Source organism: Pogona vitticeps, chromosome 1 (assembly GCF_051106095.1).
Source record: "Pogona vitticeps strain Pit_001003342236 chromosome 1, PviZW2.1, whole genome shotgun sequence".
Taxonomy (NCBI): domain Eukaryota; kingdom Metazoa; phylum Chordata; class Lepidosauria; order Squamata; family Agamidae; genus Pogona; species Pogona vitticeps.
This window is the reverse complement of record NC_135783.1, coordinates 171,517,566-171,538,733: the sequence shown is the minus strand read 5'-3', so window position 1 is coordinate 171,538,733 and position 21,168 is coordinate 171,517,566. Positions and strand designations below refer to the sequence as shown.

Genomic DNA, 21,168 nt, shown 5'->3' with positions numbered 1-21,168 from the left:
CCAAGGCAAAGCTACTTTCTTGTTTATGGAAAGCATATGGCAATGTCTTACATTTATGTTTGTGCTGTTTTACCTATTTTTTAATAGAAATAGGGCCAAAATCCTCTTGCATAGATCCCCAGTAGAATGGAAATTGTAAAACTCCCAGTAGCAAATAGCCACTAATTAGTGAGTCCCTACCTAGATTCCTTCTTGCATGTCAGGTCAACCAATGGGCGATCAGTGAGGGGAATCCAAGCATGGACTTTTATTAGTGGCGATATGCCGCTTCATCTCATGCCATTTCCTGTCCACAAGAGTAACTGCACATGATTTTAGCTCATATGTTGAAGTATTAAAATAGCACTCAGTTTAAAACGTCACTTCTTGAAGTACACATTTGCAGTATCAGTGTGTTTTTATTAGCATCGTGAATATCCTTGTGTGTATATATAAATTTTGTGTACAGTTTGTTGTAGCAGATTGACTGTTGAATAAACCAACAAGCTAACTGAAAATGAACTCATCTAGAATTTGAGCAAAATGACAGCCATTTTGCTTAGCAATCCCAGTTTTTTTTTTTCATTTTCTACATACAAAAAATTGTAATTAGTTAAATAATTAAAATCCTGTTCTATTACTGCCAGGGTTATCCTTACCATTAGGCACTGTGAGAGTAGAGAATGGTGCTGATATGCTAGAAGGCAGTACTTTGTGTACCTCTTTAGACATCCTGCTGTTCTCAGATGTCTATGGAGGATCTTGTCTCATACCAAAGCAAAGCAAAGAGTTCTGCTTATATACATCCCCATAGTGCTAAAAGCACTATCTGGGCAGTTTACAATTTACAGTTTTATTTATGCAGGCTATATATTGCCCCCACCCCCACTCCAGGAACCTGGATGCACAATTTACTGACCTCAGAAGGATACAGGGTGGAGTCAACCTTGAACCTGTTGCGACTGAATTCAGGTTGTGAGCAGAGTTTTGGTTGCCATACTGCAGTTTAACCACTGTACAACCAGCCTTGCCCAATTAAGATCACATTGCCAGTGCAGTTGACATCTGTATATGGAGCAAGGGAGAGACACTATATCAACCTTTGCCTCAGGAAGCAAAATATTTGGGGCCTATCCTGATTAGTGTCCACATTAAGGGAAGTTGAAAGTGTACTTAGCTCTGCTAAAGGTTATCACCTCACTCTCCACACCTATTGACTATCAGCTACTTTGTTCACTATCTTACAGGAGATACTATAGTGCACTGTGAAGTTCACTTCAAACACTAGAAAGCCAAAATTAATAAAATCAGAACTGAGAAACTTCTCTTTTAAGCAAAGTGCAAAGGTCACTGGTTGGGAAACCTTCAGCGTCAGTTGTCACAGGCTATTCGACATAAAAGGATTTCTGTTGAAAGGCCGTTATGTTGATGCTGAGGAGAGCAAGACAAAGGAGGAGAAACTCATCTATTGTTTTAACCTGTTTCATTGCAGACTAAACAAGTTGAAAGCTTTCTTTTGCTCTCTCAATTCTTGTTAACTTCAGGGTCAGGAGAGGCTGGAAGTCACGCCTTCCCAATTGGAAGGAAGAGTGTTATGGGAGCCAACAGGAAAACTGACTCTACAGAGGACAAGGATAAGGATGAATTGGTTTATATTACACACACATGCATAACTGAAAACGTTTGAGCAGAAAACTATAGAATAAAGATTATCCTACAAACGTGATTGTAAAGCTGCTGCTGTCTGTTGGAAATCAGTCATTGTGTTGCTCCTGCTGTATTAGGTATGTCAGTTGGAGTTGGGAGTACAGATTTTTTTTAGTTGGAACAAAGCCAGGGTAACAGTTTCTCCTTACTTTATTAGGAAATAACAATTCTAGGCTCCTGTCTTTGGTGGTTGGTATTATAAAGGACAAGTTTTAGAAATTAAATGTCTTTGAAATGATGAATTTTGGAAATGAAGCAGTTGGAAATGAAATGAAATATGCCAGCAGTGAAGGCAAGAAAGCATATGGGCCTATTGTAGCAGTGGTGTGGCAGTGGCATAAACATTCCATAAATTACATGGTTCCTCTGTTTCGCCCAAGTTTCAGAATGGGAACTACAGAGTTCATTCAGAGGTAAGAAAGAGCTCTTGGTGCAGTGGTTAAACTGCAGTACTAGAGTCAAAGCTCTGGTCATGAGCTACATTCAGTTCCAATGGGCTCAGGCTTCCCTCAGCCTTCCAGCTGCCCGAGTTTGGGAAAATGAGCTCTCTCACTCTGTGTCTGCATGTGTGTGTGCGTGCGTGCTTTAAGTGCTATAGGGTGTATACTGTATAAGTAGCACACCTTGCTTTGCTTTACTTTAGCAGGTTTCTGATTTCACATCTGAAGATCTAGATTAGAGTGTCCCTCCCAGCATTGTTAGATAAAGAGCTGCCGGTCATTCAGCTCCCACTCCCAATTCCTTTTGATTCCTTTTGATTCCTTTTTGGGTGGGAACAGAATTTTTGATGTTGCTTGCATAGGGAGAATGTTAACATCGGAGAGATGGTGAACACAAATAGTACTAAAGACCCAGTCAGAGCAGCAGTGCATAACAACCCATCTAAAAGTCACTCTTGTAACCACCCATGTAGCCAGTCACTCATGTAGGCAGTCACTGAGAGAAAGCTTGCCTGAAGAGAAAGGCCTCTGCCTGCTTGCAAAAGGATTGCAAAGATGGGGCCAGTCTGGCCTCCTGTGGGAGGGAGATTCCAGAGTCTGGGAGCAGCAACAGAGAAGGCCCTCTCCTGTGTCCCCATCAGACACACCTGTGAAGGTGGCGTGGCCAAGAGAAAGGCCTGATGATCTTAACAAATGAGCAGGCTCATAATGGGAGATGCGGTCTTTGAGATAGCTTGGGCCCAGGCCCTTTAGGGCTTTATAGGTTAAAACCAGCACTTTGAATTGTGCCTGGAAACCGATCAGCAACCAGTGGAGCTGCTGTAACAGCAGGGTTATGTAACCGGCTCCAGTCAGCTGTCCAGCTGCTGCATTTTAGATCCATTGAAGTTTCCTGACACTTTCCATCAGCAGCCCCACATAGAGCGTGTTACCGTAAACCAGTGAAGTAACTAGGGTGTGTATGACAGTTTACAAAGATGTACACTTTTTTCATATAAACCTTTATTGCTGAGTGTCTGAAAAGTAATTCTGATATTTCTTAAGTATAGAATGGAAAAGCACCAAAACAGAATGATTGCTTATGCGTACTCTCTGCTTCTATCCAGAATAGTTGCTACTTTTAGTAAGAGAAACATTTGTCAGCTAGTGAATCAGGCACTTTAGGTTTTGTTACTGCAGTGAAGAGGAGTGTTTGGGAAGCCAATACTTCTGTTTATTTCATACTCCAAGTCATCCTGTCTTTAGTGTAAACAATATATTGTTATTTTCTAATAATGTGTTTTTGAGGTTGTTTGCTTTTTAAAAACTGGCTGGTTCTCAAAATTGCTCTATACAGCAATATCATCTCTATATATTATGATATACAGTTCCTGCTATCTTTCAGGACAGTTGGCTAGCTAGATTTTATGTTCATGTCAGTCATTTATAATGTCAAATCTTCTGCCTTTTTCTGTGAGAGAGCTGGCTTGCTTATAGGAGTTGTGTGATGAATGTGGCATATGTATAAAGGAAACAAAGTAGGTAAGAAGACATTTTCAAACAGCCATTCAGTTTTCTAGTCTCACATATGAAGTAATTAAAAAAAATTAAGTAGAAATCGGCCTTTTGCCTAAGATATAATAGGTTTTCATATTGTAGCAAGGCTTATCAGATGATTAATTTAATGGTAAAGAATCAGTTGATAAAAATAATGAACACAATTTAATTCTGTTTAATTTTTAAGAAAGTAAGCAAATGAAAATAACTTTTTCTTAAGCTGGTTTAAGCTGATTTCTGTTTTTTTCTTAAACGTGCCTTTCAAGTTGCCACACAGTGATGTGATCATTATCTGTCACCTTGTCGCCTTGCTGCCTCAATACGCAGTTTAAAAAAAAAAGACCAGAGAAGCTTGTGAAGTATGACTTCCTATCCCAAGACTCATTGCCTGTGATTCGTACCGCTTGACAGTAATGATCTTATTACAGTACTCTGGACCTTGAAGAGATTTCATGAGGAGAGTGAAAGGACGTGCCTCCATGTAATCAAGTGGCGCTGAATATTCCACGCGTTTTTGATCACATACTGATTGGGCACAGTTTTAGCCCATCTTCTAGTCAATTATGCATGGCCCCTTGTGCTCTTGTGATAGTCAGAAACATTGATAGCGGTTGTCTGGGTTTTGGCAGCCAGCCAACAGTTTGAAGTGCCTCACGCATAGTCATTCCAGGATAAGTGCTTTTTAGTTGGAATTGATTACCTTTCTTTGGTTTTTGCTTAATAGCAAAACTGCATTGGAGAGGGCTTCAGGTGAAAAATGGACATATTAGCCATTTAGCGTATCTGAACTCCTAGTCAATTTTTTTAGCCTTCCCTTGTTTCTGTCTAATTTAGATTTAATGATGTAATGTTTAATAACATTTCAGATATATCTTTTCAATTGCTTCCAAACATACAAATTGAACATTAGAGTATCAGTTTTAAGTTTAACAAACTAAATCACATAAATTACTGAAAGGTTTTCTGTTACATACAGAGATGATATTTTTATTTTCTAATCACCTAATTATGGTGTGTTGGCTGGATAGCTCAGTGAGTTAGGTGTCTGGCTGCAGAGTGCATCTCACAAGAGTCAGCCTGTGTGGCCTTGGGCAAGCTGCACAGAAGAAGGGAATGGTGGAGCACTTCTGAGTATTCTGTACCTGGAAAACACTGAAAAAGGTTGTCACAAGTTATAACTGATTTAATGGCACACAATTATTATTATAATTATACTATTGGAAATGGTTACTGAGATTCTCATTGTGGAATTTCTGTCTTATATACTAGCCTGAGGCATTGGCCACAATAAAATGAAGGTAAATTCCTTGTTAAGAACTCTGCTCCAACAGTGTTTCTTAATTTATATGCCTGATCAGGGTGCACTGATTGCCATTTTAAACCAGTAAGGACTGATTGGGAATGGTTATTTATTTATTTTTATGTGTTTAAAATATTTTCCCTACCTTTCTCCTTAAAAAGGAACCAACGTGGCTTACTTCATTAAAATACAATATTTAAAAGCTAAAAACAGTAAGTATACAAATACCCTGTTTCCCCAAAAATAAGGCAGAGTCTTATATCAATTTTTAGTCCAAAAAACACATTACAGCTTATTTTATTTTTATTTATTTATTTATTTATTTATTTTATATCCCGCCTATCTAGTCACGAAGGACTACTCTAGGCGGCTTACAACAGGGATGCTTTATTTTTTATTTTATTTTTTTCATGTACAACAATCTACATTTGTTCAAATACAGTTATGTCATCTTCTAGTTGCTGCACAATGGTGGAGGGCAGGGTTTCACTTAACTGGGACTTATTTTTGGGCTAGGGCTTATATTACGAACATCCTGAAAAATCAGACTAGGGCTTATTTTCAGGTTAGGTCTTATTTTAGGGGAAACAGGGTAGTTTAAATGAATTTAACAAATGTCACATTAAAACAGTAAATAAATCAGTATTGAACCCATTCAAAAGCCACAAGGCACAATAATCCATTTTTAAAAGCCTGCCTGAAGAGAAAAGTCTTTGTCTGCTTGTAGAAGGACAGCAAAGAGGAAGCCAATCTTCCTGTGGGAGGGAATTCTACAGCTTGGGAGCAGCAAGCTGTGTCCCCACCAAATGCTCCTGTCAGGGTCTTGGGACCAAGAGAAAGGCCTCCTCTGATTATCTTAACACTCATAAAGAGATATGTGATCCTTTAGATAACCTGGACTCAAGCTATTTATGGCTTTATAGGTTAAAACCAGTACTTTGAATTGTGCCCAGATATGAATTGGCAGCCAGTGGAGTTGCTGTAACTGAATTCAGGCATGGTAGCATCAGTAGGTGAACCTGAAGCTATATGTTTATCTTGCTAGAGGATCAAGTACACTACTGTACTTAAGAGGATTCCAAGATGGGTTACTCTAAGTGAGAACAAGATATTATTACTTTTTAAAGGCTATTTGGAAAGAACAGTTGAGCCAGAAACACATGATGATTGTGGGGATTTCCAAAAATCTCTCCTTCAGTGGTGCAATCTATAGTTAGTCTTGTTGCATAATCTGCCCCACAGAGGCAGATTTTCCCTAAAGAGAGCCATGAAAGCATTACACTTTTTATTTTCATATATGCTAAGTTTTTTTTTTCACTTAATTCCCTATAATACAATAAACATTTCCCACATGCTCATTCTTTCTGCTCTTCCCCTAGAAAAGCAGTAAGTGCTAAAACTCATAATGCCATCATGTAGAAGATAGACAAATAAAGGTGTGGTGGGGTTTTTTGTTTTTATTTATTTATTTTATTTATTTATTTTATATGCTGCCCACACTATCCAAAGGTCTCTGGGCGGTTTTGTAAATGAGTGTTCGGTTAAGATAACGAACACAAGTGAAATGATTTATTTATTTATTGAGATGTCATAATGAAAAACTGACAAATGCTGTTGGGGCATGTGGGAAAAACATCACAATAATTAAAATACTTTCAAAGATGGACAAAATGTTACAACATGCAGTACTCTTTCCAATAGTTCAATCAATCACCTCTTAAAAGATACACTATTACATTCCTCCTTTACATCTGAGTTGCCTTTTTTGCCCCACAGTTGTGTTCAGAAGATTTAGGGGTTCCCTCAGTTCTGCTTATATTTTCCTTGCATGGACTGGCTTGGCTAAGTTGTCTACGTAAGGTTTCACACTATTTTCAGAACTTAGAAATACAGAGCACTTGAAGACTAAACAAAAAATGCTGATAAAGTGCAGAGCTCATGCTTTTGTTGTTGTTGTTGTTTAATCGTTAAGTCGTGACCCCATGGACCAGAGCACACCAGACCTTCCTGTCTTCCGCTGCCTCCCGGAGTTGGGTCAAATTCATGTTGGTAGCTTCAATGACACTGTCCAACCATCTCATCCTCTGTTGTCCCCTTCTCCTCTTGCCTTCACACTTTCCCAACATCAGGGTCTTTTCCAGCGAGTCTTCTCTTCTCATGAGATGGCCAAAGTACTGGAGCCTCAGCTTCAGGATCTGTCCTTCCAGTCAGCACTCAGGGTTGATTTCCTTCAAAATGGATAGGTTTGTTCTTCTTGTAGTCCAGGGGACTCTCAAGAGCCTCCTCCAGCACCACAATTCAAAAGCATCAATTCTTCGGCGGTCAGCTTTCTTTATGGTCCAGCTCTCACTTCCATACATCACTACAGGAAAAACCATAGTTTTGATTAGGCGGACTTTTGTTGGCAAGGTGATGTCTCTGCTTTTTAAGATGCTGTCAAGGTTTGTCATCACTTTCCTCCCAAGAAGCAAGTGTCTTTTAAGTTCGTGGCTGCTGTCACCATCTGCAGTGATCATAGAACCCAAGAAAGTAAAATCTGTCACTGCCTCCATATCTTCCCCTTCTATTTGCCAGGAGGTGAAGGGACCAGTGGCCATGATCTTGGTTTTTGTTGTTGTTGTTGTTGAGCTTCAGTTCGTTTTTTGCATTCTCCTCTTTCACACTCATTAAGAGGTTCATTAATTCCTCCTCACTTTCTGCCATTAGAGTGGTATCATCTGCATATCGGAGGTTACTTCCAGGTAAATAATGTTTTTCCTCTGCCCCTAGTGGACATGTGCTGGGATAGGATACATGCTAAGAATGAAAGGGCTTCTTCTACTCCTTGAAGAAACAGGAAATCATTAAAAGCTCTGCAGAAGAGGAAGCAGGCAGAGTCTTAATTTTACCCTTTCCTTTGCAGTATGTTTCTCCACTTGCTTCCCCAGTTGCAAAAGGAAACTCACTAAGTGAAATTCATGAGATAATTTATGAGGTGCTGGCCAAGACATACTTGTTCAAATACTTCTGTCCTGTGTCTGCTCACTGGGTGACAATGGGCCAGTCATACTCCCTCCACCTTGCAAACATTTGGGGTTTTTTGCAAGAATAAGATTTAGGCAGAGGACTGGTTGGAGGAAAGACAAGATAAATGTAGTAAATAAAAAAAAATAAGTAAATGTCCTTAGTAGAACTATTGCTTCCTCCAGGTGCCTGAAATTATAAATGGCATTTGTGTTCCAAAGTACACATAATTATTTAATTTATTTTTCAACTTTCTGATACTTTTTTGTATTTTTCCACATAGCAAATTATAAATTTTCAAATGAACAGTACTTATTTTGCATCTTTTGTGTCATAGTCCAAACAGTTATTTAAATTTTCAAAATTCTAGGTATAACATTCAAAATAAATCAAAGCTAGGCTGCAAATACCAAAATTAATTTTAACCATCATAGTGCTTAAGGAAGCCAAGAGTCATAGGTTCCTTTCTTTTAAAAAGACATGAATAATAGGTTGAATCCAAAAAGACTGAGGAATGTCAGAGGTTATGTTATATTAGTCAACCAGCGAACAAAAGTTCTTAAAAGGGTTGGTGGTTGCCATTTGGATTGCATAAACAGCACTTTCTTTCTTGATAACCTCTTAGAAATATTAGGCATAATAGCCATAAATGCGAAGACATTTTACTAGACCATAACTGAAACAACAACAACAAAATACATAATATTTGTTTGGGACTTTAAGGCTCAAATGAACCAAAAAAGATCCACGATGTGTCATTGATAGTTTTGGGGAGAAACACTGAACATATGCAAAACAGACATTGTGAAATCATGGATGGAAAATGTCTTGGCCAGATTTCAATGCTGGGTAAAAAATTTAATAGGCGCTGAGGTGTGAACTTTCTTCTGAATTTGTATCAGCATTTTTCTCATTTTATCCTTTTATCTTATCCCAATCAGTGAGTGTTTTTACCTGTACTGAAGTAACATTTCTGATATAAAATATTACCCACTTTCATCAATCAGTATAGATTTAAATGAAAGAAAAAAATCACATCTCAGCCTCTACAAACAATTTTTTCCACCAGTGGAAACCAACAATATTACAGTGTCTGTTTTGCATCTGTTCGGTGGTGTTTCATGTAATTATTTAAATACATTGTGGATCTTTTCTGGTTCATTTGAGCTTTATGGTCCCAAACAAGCAGCAATTCCAGTCAAAGTCACTAGAGGGAGGCAGTTTTAGCCTCCACCTCCAATGTTGCCCTTAAAGAACCAGCATTATTCTGTTCACACAATTAATGTTATGGAACCAGGATCCTGATTAGGATCACAGGTAGGTAGAAGGCGTTTGCTTCAGTCACGTCAGTTTACAAGAATCCTTTTGAAGTTCTTCTCATTAAGTTATTGTTGTACCTACCTAAATTGTTTGGTATCATCAGTAAACTTAGTCATGTCTCATTCCAAATCCCAGAACATTAATGAACAGTTTAAAAAACTCAAGGAAAGGGCAGAATTAGAATAATATAGAATATTTCTTTCCAACTTTTCCCCAAATATAGGGGCCAACTGGCCATGCCAGAGACCCCTTTTGTGGAAGCAATTGTAATGTCTGGTGAGTATGTGAACAACAGGCAGCTACTTTATAGATCTCATCCAGGGGACCCTCTCCGAGAATGCTATGGTTGTGGCCATTTCTTTGAATAGCATAGGAGCCCTTTTGAAATAGGCAAGTTATTGGAGATTTTGAAAGAGGGCTTAGACACTGCCCTAAGGAGGTTATGGAAACCTTAACCTATAGAGGAGGGATTAAATGAGAGTGCCCGTATCTGTGGGATCGATATCTGCAGTTTCATTTATCTGTGGTTTGCCACAGCCCTAAATACAAAATACAAGGGCACCCCCTTGTGGCCTCTGTCCTGTTGTACATAGGTTTCCCTCATATCCACAATTTTAGGCATCCATAGTAGATTGTGGAACCTACCCCTAGCAGATATGGGGGGCTCCTCCTGTAACTGAGTGCAGTGCTGTCTTTGAGGTCTTGCCCTGTCAAGATAGAACATTGCTGCCTTCTGGGTAGCATTCTCTTTCCTGGATGTGGAGGCCTGAAAACAGATTGCTGAAAGGACTAGTTCCTAAGCTCAGTCAGTGGAAGGTCACATTAACTTTCTTAGAGAACAAGAAAGTTTCTTGGGGCCCTCACTACTCTAGTCCATGCGCTCGTAATCTCGAGATTAGACCATTGTAATGCACTCTACGTGGGGCTGCCTTTGAGGCTGATGCGGAAACTTCAGATGGTCCAGAATGCGGCAGCCAGGCTCCTTAGTGGGGTGAGAAAACGCCAGCATATCTCCCCCACTCTGGCTGCTTTGCACTGGTTGCCCATCCGTTTTCGCATTGACTTCAAAGTGCTAATGATAACTTATAAAGCCCTAAACGGTTTGGGACCTCAATATTTGGCAGATTGTCTTCTCCCACCCAGATCTACCCAGATCATCCATCATAGCCAGCAGGGGCGGCTGAGGGGTCTGACGCCGAGAGAGGCTCGGAAGGAAAAAAACAAGAAACCAGGCCTTCTCGGTGGTGGCTCCTCGGCTGTGGAACACCCTTCCAACAGAAATTCGGCTGGCACCCTCGCTGGGTGTTTCTAAAAGCCAGTTAAAAACTTGGTTATTCAAGCAGTCCTTCCCTCCAGTCAATTAAGTCTTTCTCCTTTTTTCTTTTCTTTGCTATTCCATCTTGGTAATCCTCTCTTTAAATTAATTGTTTTAAATTGAAATTGTATTGTAATTTTATGATTTTATATATTTTTATACTGTTCTGTTTTATTTTGTAAGCCGCCCCGAGTAGACATGGTCTAGAGGGGCGGGGTAAAAATCAAATAAATAAATAAATAAATAAATAAGTCCCCTAGCTGTGATATCATCTTGGCTGAAGTATTTGTCAACAGGACAATAGTATTTAGGTCCAAAGTCCTAAGAAAAGACACCCAAGGGCTTCAAGTGACTTTTCTAGCTGAGTTGGCTAGCTCCATTCCAACTCTGGTGTTTGTTTATGATTCCATTCTTCTTCTAACATTCCACTGGTCTCTGATGCAGAGGATAAACTAGAAAGAGAGAAGGTGTTATAGGAACCTGCCTAACATGCTGCAGTCTCAACACATTCCGAAGAAACTTGACTATCTGAATGGCAGCAGGAAGAATTCTCCTCTACACGCTTCCAGTGTACAATAGTTAATAAATAGGTTAATCAAGAGAGTACCTTTGTACTGTTCATAGGATCTGTGTTTAAACATTTATGGATGATGCCTAGTGGTGGAATGAAGAAGTTGCCTCGGACAACTGGTACTGGGAATGATCCATTACTGTGAGAGCTCCGCCCCCACCATTTGTATCCCTTTGTTCATGGATAGGACTGCCGACAGTGCATAGCCTCCCTGTGTGACTCAGTGAGCCTGCTGCACCATGGCTGAAGGAATATCCGACTGCCGCTCTATTTCTGAAGATAAAGTGAGGAGAGACTACTTGCCCTTCATCTCCATCAGCAAAATGCCTTTGGTCAGACCTAGGGTGCACTGTTTAGTTTTTTCTGGTTTGTTATTAACAAGCTTCTCTGGGTGTCTGGGTGTTTTTTCTCAAGGAAGAGAGGATTTTGCATCTTACTTTTAAATTATTTTTTAAAAATGCAAGTTCCTCTTCAACTCACCTTTTTTTTAAAATGTGATTGGCTGGCATTAGCAGTGTCAGGGCATTCAGAATAATCAGCCAACTCACTACTACTGGTGAGATCCTTATAAATATGAAACATCATTTGTTTCTTTCCTTGAATTTCCCAAGAAGCTGCAATCCTGATGGAATGTGGAATTTGTGACGCCCGGAAAGGCAATGGAATATTACATGACAAAATAACAAACAACCTTGACAGGTTGGTATGATGCGGCAGTTCTGATTTTGCCATCAAGGAAATCTATAAACTATAACGAGCTTTCTAAAATCGTTAATGCCTTGGCAGTATTGATGATTTCATTTCTGTGCTATAAGGAGCTTGGCCTTAGCTAACATGCTGCAAGCTGCAGTGTATAGTTTTTATGATATTCCTCCTATTTCTTTGCACATTCTCCTTCCCTCCTCCAAAAAATCCATTGTGTAAATTGATCTGGAGACCAGGCTTGATAAAATACCAGTATTCAACCCCTCGCAACATCATTGCTGTATTGTTAGCTGTTCTTGATTATCTGGATGCTGTGGCAGAAGCTGCCACATCTGAGTTGGAGGTGCAGGGAGATTAACTGGTGTCTGTCTAATCATTCGTCATACAAATAACAGTGCCAGTAGACTGAAATACTATAAATCATTTTTCCCCAGGATTGAAACCTTTTATCAGTTGTGTCAGTTTCATTATTCAATAAACGATTAGTAAGAGCCATTGTCATTTAGTCATTTAGTAGTTAACAACTCACATCTTTTGGTATCAAGGAGATGGTTTGACAGTGGTTTCGAATATAAAGGGAGATTTTAATGTCAGTCTGTTTAGATGAATTGCAGTTAAACAAGCTGGTCAGTTGCTTAATGCTGGTTCAGTGTTTTAAGAAATCCACAAAATGTAAGCTTTCTTGAATGCAAAGGTTCATGACAAAATAGGTGCTTTTAATTTCAACACATCTCATCTGATCATGCAGTTTTTTTAACTTTTCTGCTTTTAATACTAAAATCTGCAGATGTCATGTAGCTTGTTCTGCCCCTATTGTATGAAGTATATTTAGTTATTTGAGAAAGGTGGCTCTGTTTACTGCCTTTCTGTTTCTGTTCCTGTTGTTTTATTAAATATAGAAGGTTGTAAAGCTGTATAGATCACATTTCTTTGCTATTTCTCTTAGGACTGTTTCCACTAGGAAGGTAAAGTATTATTAGCTGCTACTTTTTTCATAAATGTTGGCTTAACTTTAGCAATATATTCCTTTAGTAAATGTAAGAATATTTTACTTCTTGATTCATATTTATATCATCTCACTCTGTTCATCTTATGCTAGTTTTATATGAAAAAGCTGGAAACTATCTAGCATAATATACTGGGTTAGATTGAATAATTTATCTAATATACTTAAATGTAATTGGAGATTACTTGAGGACATGAGTCACTCAGGGAAAGCTTATCTCAAGAGAAAAGCCTTTGTCTGCTTCCAAAGGACAACAGAGATGGGGACAGCCTAGCCTCCTGTGGGAGGGAGTTCCAAAGTCTGGGAGCAGCAACAGAGAAGGCCCTCTCCCATGACCCAATCAAATGCACTTAGCACAAATGGCTGCACCATGCCATTGCTCAATCACTCATATATTACCAGCATGACCAATTGCACTATGTGCCAGTGGAAGTACCTCGGGGATCACACTTCTTTCTCAGCTCTTGTGCAACTACCGCAGACACAACAGGATTTTGGCCTTTCAATTTCTAGAGACTTGAATGTGCCTTACAGGAGTATGGAACAATAGGAGTCCTAAAACTAATTAGCACATGTGTAATCAGTATCCTTCTGTGCCAGTTGCATATCTTGGTGTATAACCAAGAATGGAGTGAGAGCACCAACTCACTAATTAGCAGAAACTCACAGCTGTAATTTACACAACTTCACTATGGCAGAATAAATCCATGATAGGATTCTGGTGAGTAATATACATTGCTAGTAAACCATACCTAGAGAACTTGCTGACCCTAGCAATTGCTCTAGGATTTTCCTCTGCTTGGAATCTTTTTGTGATACAGGATATCCTGTAGACCAGGGGTCCTCAACCCCTGGGCAGTGGACCGGTACCGGGCCGTGGCCTTGGCAGGACTGGGCTGTGGAGAAAGATCTGCCACCCATCCCTGCACGCCCCCTCCATGTACGCACGTACGCATGCACAAATGCACACACACATGCCCACAGATGCACAGCCACCCCACCCAGCCATGCACAGATGCCCCACCCACCCATGCACAGACTGCTTCAGCTCTTGTGCATGCATGAACACCGCCCCCCGCCCGCCAGCTGAACTGTTTGGCAGATTGGAAAAGTTTGGGGACCACTGATGTAGATCATCTTGACTGCTGCCATTGATGTAGTTAACATGTGACTATCCATTGCTATGTTAAGTTTGACATCCTTTTTTCTGCTGATATAACAGGCATATATTGTGCTGCAATGTTGGGGCATTTCCTAGCATTTTGAAGCATGGATAGAGAAGTGCAATATCCCACATTCATAAACCAGAGATTTTTTGAATAATTGATTGTTCTTCGTCGTAAACTCTGTGAATGCACACGGAAAGGGTTAAGTTCGCGCCTGCGCCGGACTTCTCCGAACATTCTAGAGCTTAGGAGAAAGATTTGAATAATTAGGCGTTGCCCCTATAAAGCCAGCTCCGTGGATTCATTTCAATTCATCTACAGACCTGGCTTTAAAAGGGAAACTGCCTTGAGTTGCCCTGTGGGTTGACCTGTGCAGACTATGACCCTGAACTATTCTCCTGGATCTTTCAAGTTTCCCATGAAGCATTTCTTGATAGACTGTTTGAGAACCAAAGTAAATGTTAGAGACCACCCACCATTAGAGTTGAAATCAAATTCTTCTTCGTGGCCTCTGTAAATGCACAATTGGGTTGTTCTGTGCCTGCACTGAACCTCTCGGAAGTTTCTAGAGCTTAAAGACACATGATTAGTGGGATGTTCCCCCATGGAGCACATACTCCGCCCATCACTGATCCCCTCAGTTCCTTTTTTCCACTGTGTTGGCTAGATCTGTTTCGGAGACTAGAGCGATCTGTTGTAGTAATACTTCCCATCTAATCAGCATTTATTTATTTACAATTCCTTTCAATCATCTTTCTTTATTGGACATTTCCCCTGTGATTTTATTCCAGTTTTTTCTCTGCCCGCATTTTGCCGATTCCCCCATGACCGTTTTTCCCTTCCTATTTTTCCCGCTGTTTTATGGCCACCCCCCAGGCCTTTCAAGTGGTGCGTTCTATGTGCAAATAAAATCCCGCTCACCGACGGCTACAACCATTGCCTTTTCTGTCTTGGGGAACAACATCTTCCACACTCCTGCTCCAAGAGTAAAAGGCTAACCAAATCAGTGCTAAAACTGCATTTACAAAGACTGAGGTCTTACCTCTGGGAAAAATCTCTGAACCCACCTCCAGTCACTATGGAGTCTGGACGATCTCCAGACCCTCAATCAGATCAGCAAAATCCACCCATGCCTGCTTCCATCCCAGCAACTCCTTCTCCCTATCATAAAGAGAAGTTGAAGTCTGCTTCGTAATTGAAATCCGTGTCGACATCGAAGTCATCGACTCGGTCTCTAGACTCTTCTAAGAAGAAAAAAGACAAGACAACCTCTAAGAAATTGAAAAAACCTTCAAAGTCCACTCAGCTTGACCCACCACAGCCAACTCTTCCATCTCCCATCCTGAAAGAATCATCTAGAGATGCTTCAGGCTCTCTCTCTGACAGAGATTATCTGTCCCTACCTCCGGCCCAAGCTCCAGCCTCTGCTAGTAGTTTGTCGCCGAGTATTGGCCTCTCTCTGGCTGATTTGCATTCCAGCCAGGCCTCGGCCCATTCAAGCCCCTCATCATCAGGATGGGCAATTCTTATTGAACTATCCAGCTCTGATTCGTCTTGCCACTCTCCTAGAAAACACCAGGAGAAGAGACAACATCTATCACCAATTAAAAACTTGGCTGTTTAGGCAGGCCTTCCCTCCTGTCAATACTTCACTTTATTTTTATTATAATTTTCTGTTTTCCCATCTTGAGCATTACTAAGCATTACTAATCACTATTGTTTTGAATTGCTTTTAACTGTTTTAGTTTACAATGCTTAATGGAATCTGCCTGAAGTAGACTTTGTCTAAAAGGGCAGGATAGAAATCTAATAAATAAAATAAAATAAAATAATAAATAAATAAATAAATAAATAAATAAATAAATAAATAAATAAATAAATAAATAAATAAATAAATAAATAAATAAATAAATAAATAAATAAATAAATAAATAAATGCTCTGTATGACCTCCCACACTGGGAGTACTACAATTATCCGCAATCCTCTCGATACCACTTCCGAGAAGAGATAGATACTACCAATATGACCCATATATACCTGACGATCCTTGTGCCGATCAAACCTTTGTGGCCCCTATTCCCTTGGGCCTCACAAAGGTACACACGCCCTTTTCACTGCCACCAGGTATTCTCCTAATACCAATTCATGCCCCACACAGGAGCTGCCACCCCCAAAGTGTCATATAACTTAGGAAACAAGGGTTTTAAATTAAGTATTCTTTTATTATTGAACAAATCAAAAGAAAAATCACAATATAACTGTTTCAGGTCTTAAAGTATATTAGATCATGTAGTCAATCACTTTTATTCTGAACTGTTGTATGCTTTAAATCAATATCTCTCAGGTAGTGTTTATATATTCATTCCTGCTTGTTCAATGTGTTTTAAAGCTTTTCAATTTCCTCTCCTAACCCCCTTAGATCTATTCCTAAACCCTAACACTCTCTCTAAATCTTCTGGTTCCTGACTTTTCCTATCTCTCTCATTCCAACTGTCTAACTGTCCCATCAGCTCCCTAACTGTCACTCTAGCTCTGCCCCTCCTGCTCTATCCTTGGCTCCTCCCCCTTAGCTGCTGTGATGGACAGGCAGGAATGACATCACCTTTTTGCATTCTGCTACAGTCCTCAAGAACAACTGTATTATGATGAACCTAAATGGGTCCGCTATAATTTACTGCATCCACCCTGATACTCACCTTCACTCTCTCCATCTCCTCCTCAACATCGACACCAGCCTCAGCATTCGATACTGACTCATACAACCCTTCCGTCTAAACCAACCTTGAAATGCCCTTCATTGATTATAGAACATTCTCAATCAAAGCATCCTAAGCATTCCTCTAAACACTTTCCTGAGGCATCACTACAAGTTAGTACCACTTATAAAGGTCATAAAGGTCCCCCCTCCGCCTGCTGACAGGGAGAGATACTCCACACAGATGGTTCCCACAGCACAGCCTCCTTCCAAATATTGATGTCAAAACCTTGACACCAGTCTCCTTCTTCATCATCTCCATTAATTTAGGGCCTTGCCTCTGACGTATCACAGGAATCACCATCTAATTTACCGACACTGACTTCTGATGTCACTGAAAATCACCCACCCTCTCCATCAGAGGATTTCACTTCTTATTCTCAACTAGTCACGAGAATGGCTAAATCTTTACAACTTGAAATTGAGGAACCACTACCACCTAAGCAGGACTTGGTGTTTGACGATATTAATCAAGATAAAATGCCCCCTCTCACTTTGGCATTCATTCCAGCTATGCTTGATTTGATCAAGGAATCGTGGGACAAACCTCTCTCTTCCTTACAAATTTCCAGACATATAAAAAATCATTACAAGACCCACAGTGTGGATACTATATTTCTCACCAAACATCCGACACCAAACTCCATAATAGTAGAGTCAAACCAATCAAGAGCCCGAAATAAATCCTTAATTGCACCTACAAACAAAGAAGGGAGAAAATTAGATATAATGTGCAGGACGCTCTCTTCCCTCACCTCATTTTTGATGCGAGTTGCAAACTATAAAGCCGCAATGGGAGCTTACCATAGGCAACTATGGAACTACTTGAAACAGCCCCAGAATCAGCTAAGTCAGAAGCCCTTAACATCCATACCAAGGCTTCCACAGTCGCCAAACAACAGAGGAGTGCATCTCACCATACTGCGGATGCCACCTATAAAGCTATGGCCACCTCTATTGCGCTCGGTGTCATGCATGGCTTCGATCTACTGGGATATCAGACAATATCAGATCTAGAATAGAAGATCTACCATTGACGGGACTGGACTGTTCAATGAAAAAACGGACAAAGTGATAGACAACCTCCATAAGATCAGTAAAACAACTCAATCCAGCAGACGTACAGATACCAACGGTCACAATATCGAAGACAACCTTTTTACCAACAATGATACCAACAATTTCAACAACCATACACACAGTACAAACCTCAAACATCCGGCAGACCTTTTCAGGGACCCTCAACCTTGGCTCCATTGTCCTTTCAAACCCAGCAACAGCAACCACACCACCAACTCTTTTGGCGCCCTCAAAAGAAGGGTAAGCAATACCCATACACTCCCTTCATCTACTCCCAATTCTTCAAACAAGAATTGTGTCCCTTCTTCAATACTTGGCAATGTATAACTACTGACCAATGGGCCCTTTCTATCATTAAAAATGGTTACTTCATTGAATTTAAAAGTATACCACCAATTGAAAAAAATTAAATGCATTTTTTGTAATTGTAAAAGTAATCGCATAACGATGTTTTAGATGGTAAAACATTGCTTTGCAATGATCGATAAGCATTTTGCTTACCGATTTTTGCATAGCGATGTTTTTTCCTAACAGCTGATCGGCGGTTCCAAAATGGCTGTCGGGTAAAGAAAATGGCCACCTGCAGTGTTTTCGCGCCCTTTCCTCGCTTACCGGGCAGCGAATATGGCGGCCGCATGGAGGACTTCCGGATAATGGTGAGTTTTTTGCCCATAGGAACGCATTAAATGTGTTTTAATGTGTTCCTATGGGCTTTTTTGCCCCACATAGCGACAAATCCGGATAGCGACGATTTTTTCGGAACGGAGTATTGTCGCTATGCAGGGCACCACTGTACCCCTTATTCGACAGTCCTTCAAAAAGAAGTTTCCCCCCTTCTCCAAAAACAAGCCATAACTACGGTCCCTCCGTATGACCTGCATTACGGTTTCTACTCCAGATATTTTACACTTCCGAAAAAGGATGGAGGACTCCGTCCCATTCTTGACCTCAGAAATCTCAATAAATTCATTCAATCTAGACACTTCAGAATGTTGACACTAAGACACTATCATTCCTCTCCTTCCACAGGGAGACTGGTTTGTCATCATCAATCTTCAAGACGCATACCTTCGCATCTCTATTCACCCGAATCACCACAAATTCCTTCGATTCTGATTCGACAACACCACATACCAGTTTTGTTCTCTCTCATTTGGACTTTCCACAGCACCGAAGACTTTTACCAAATGCATGGCACCAGTCGCAGCCTACCTTCGGCTTCGAGGTATCAATATATTCCCTTACATAGACGACTGGTTAATAGTCTTAGCCTCGTATCACGATGCCCTCAGAGCTACCCAACTCACTCTCGATACATTTTGAGACCTCGGCCTCAATGTGAATCTCTCCAAGTCACATCTCGAAACGTCTCAAAACGTTAACTACATCAGGGCGCACTTCAGTTTCCTATGGGCCAGAGCCTTCCTCCCACATGAGACAATCCTCAGACTAAACAAGGCTAAACCATTCCAACCTCTAGCCTTGGTATCAGCCCATCATGTCCAACACCTCCTCGGACTGCAGTTATACAACATGCACGACTCAAAATGAGGTCGCTTCAATCATGGTACCTGTCACTATTCGATCCCATGACGGACCACCTGTCTGTGCTTCTTACAGTAACACCCGAGCTCACATGTCAACGCACTTGGTGGACATTTCTCCCGAATTTGCTCGTTGGAAAACCCTTTTTGCCTCTTCAGTTGATGATACAAGTTACCACCGACGCCAGTCTGTCAGGGTGGGGAGCACATTGTCTGCATCACAGGATCCATGGCCTATGGACAAATCAAGAGAAAACATTGCACATCAATCATCTCGGACTTTTAGCAATTGTCAAGGCTTTCCACGCTTTCCTACCACTTATTGTGGGACGTGCAGTCCAACTCGCTACGGACAATACGACGGACCTTTACTACATAAACAAACACATTCCTGCACAGAAATAGAGGTGGAAGAGATTGGCTGTCCCATTGAGAGCATCTGGATCAAATTAGTTGGGGCAAAAAACAAAAGGAGCATGGTAGTTGAAGTCTTCTCTAACAACTGCCCGATCAAGGAGAGGATGCGGATGAAACTTTTGAAGAACAAATTGTAAGCATTTCAAAGATACATGATGTAGTAATGATGGGAGATTTTAATTATCCTGATATCTGTTGAGAGACAGATTCTGCAAAGTATGACCCTTCTAAGAAAATCCTCACTTCTGTGGCTGATAATTTTCTCCTACAAAAATTAGAGGAAGAAACTAGAAGAATACTTATCCTTAACCTGGTGACTTGGTGGAGGAAGAGGCAGTAAGGGGAACTCTGGGAGAGAGTGACCATCTTCTTCTAGTATTCTTGATTTCAAAGGAAATGAAAGTAGAGTGTAGCCACACATATATGCTGGATTTTTAAATAGCCAGTTTTAACAAATTCAGGATAATGATAAGTAAGGTCCCATAGCAGGAGATCCTGAGAAGTAAAGGAGTCCAAGAAGGGTGGGAATTTCTAAAACAGGAAATTCTAAATGCACAACTGCAAACTATTCCAACAAGGAAAAAAAAATGGGAGACAGCAAAAAAAGGTCAATGTGGCTTCACAAAAAGCTCAGAGAGGACCTGAAGACGTAAAAAGACACATATAAGAAGTGGAAGGAAGACCAGGCCATGAAGGAAGAGTATAGACGAGTAGCAAGGAATTGCAGGGATCGCATTAGAAGGGCAAAAACTGAGAATGATCTAAGGCTAGCTAAAGACACTAAAAGCAACAAAAAGCATTCTTCAGGTACGTACATAGCAAAAGACAAAGAAAAGAAAGAGTGGGTCAGCTACACAATGGAGATAGGAAAATGATAACAGAAGACAAAGAAAAGGCAGAAGTGCCCAATTCCTATTTTAGCCTAGTCTTTCCCCAAATCTGGGAACTACAGACCAGTCAGCCTAACTTCAATCCCAGTGAAAATTTTGGATCGTATTAATTGGTCACTATGCAAGCACTTAGAAAACAATGCAGTAATAATTAGAAGCTGTAACAGCCACCCTCACACTTCACCGAGTGGTTGCTACTTCACTTTAAAACTCTGCTGCCACCAACTTATCCTTTAAAAAAAATCATAAAAGGACAAGTGTAACTTTGAAAACAAAAACTGGTTTATTGATTACAAAAATAATAATAGTAAATCACTGGTAAAGAATCAATTAATCAGCCACTGTTAATAAACACTGGCTCACACAGACTATTTCTCCACTGACAGGCTCACTCACTCACTCTTAACTACTAATCACTTTAAACTTAACTAC

General features: G+C 40.3%; 1 protein-coding gene across 11 annotated transcripts in view; it reads left to right on the top strand.

Annotated features, from left to right (window-relative positions):
• Positions 1-21,168, top strand: part of AGAP1 (ArfGAP with GTPase domain, ankyrin repeat and PH domain 1) — a 528,918-nt gene that overhangs the window by 369,738 nt on the left and 138,012 nt on the right. Inside the window, exon 14 of one of the 11 annotated variants that reach the window (XM_072977374.2) lies at positions 1,524-21,168. This exon is cut by the window's right edge and continues 29,466 nt beyond it. The exons of the other annotated variants lie outside the window; for them this stretch is intronic. Within the exon in view, the coding sequence (XP_072833475.2) occupies positions 1,524-1,666 (143 nt within the window). The 3' untranslated portion in view covers positions 1,667-21,168. The remainder of the gene's footprint in view (positions 1-1,523) is intronic. 11 annotated transcript variants of the gene reach the window in all.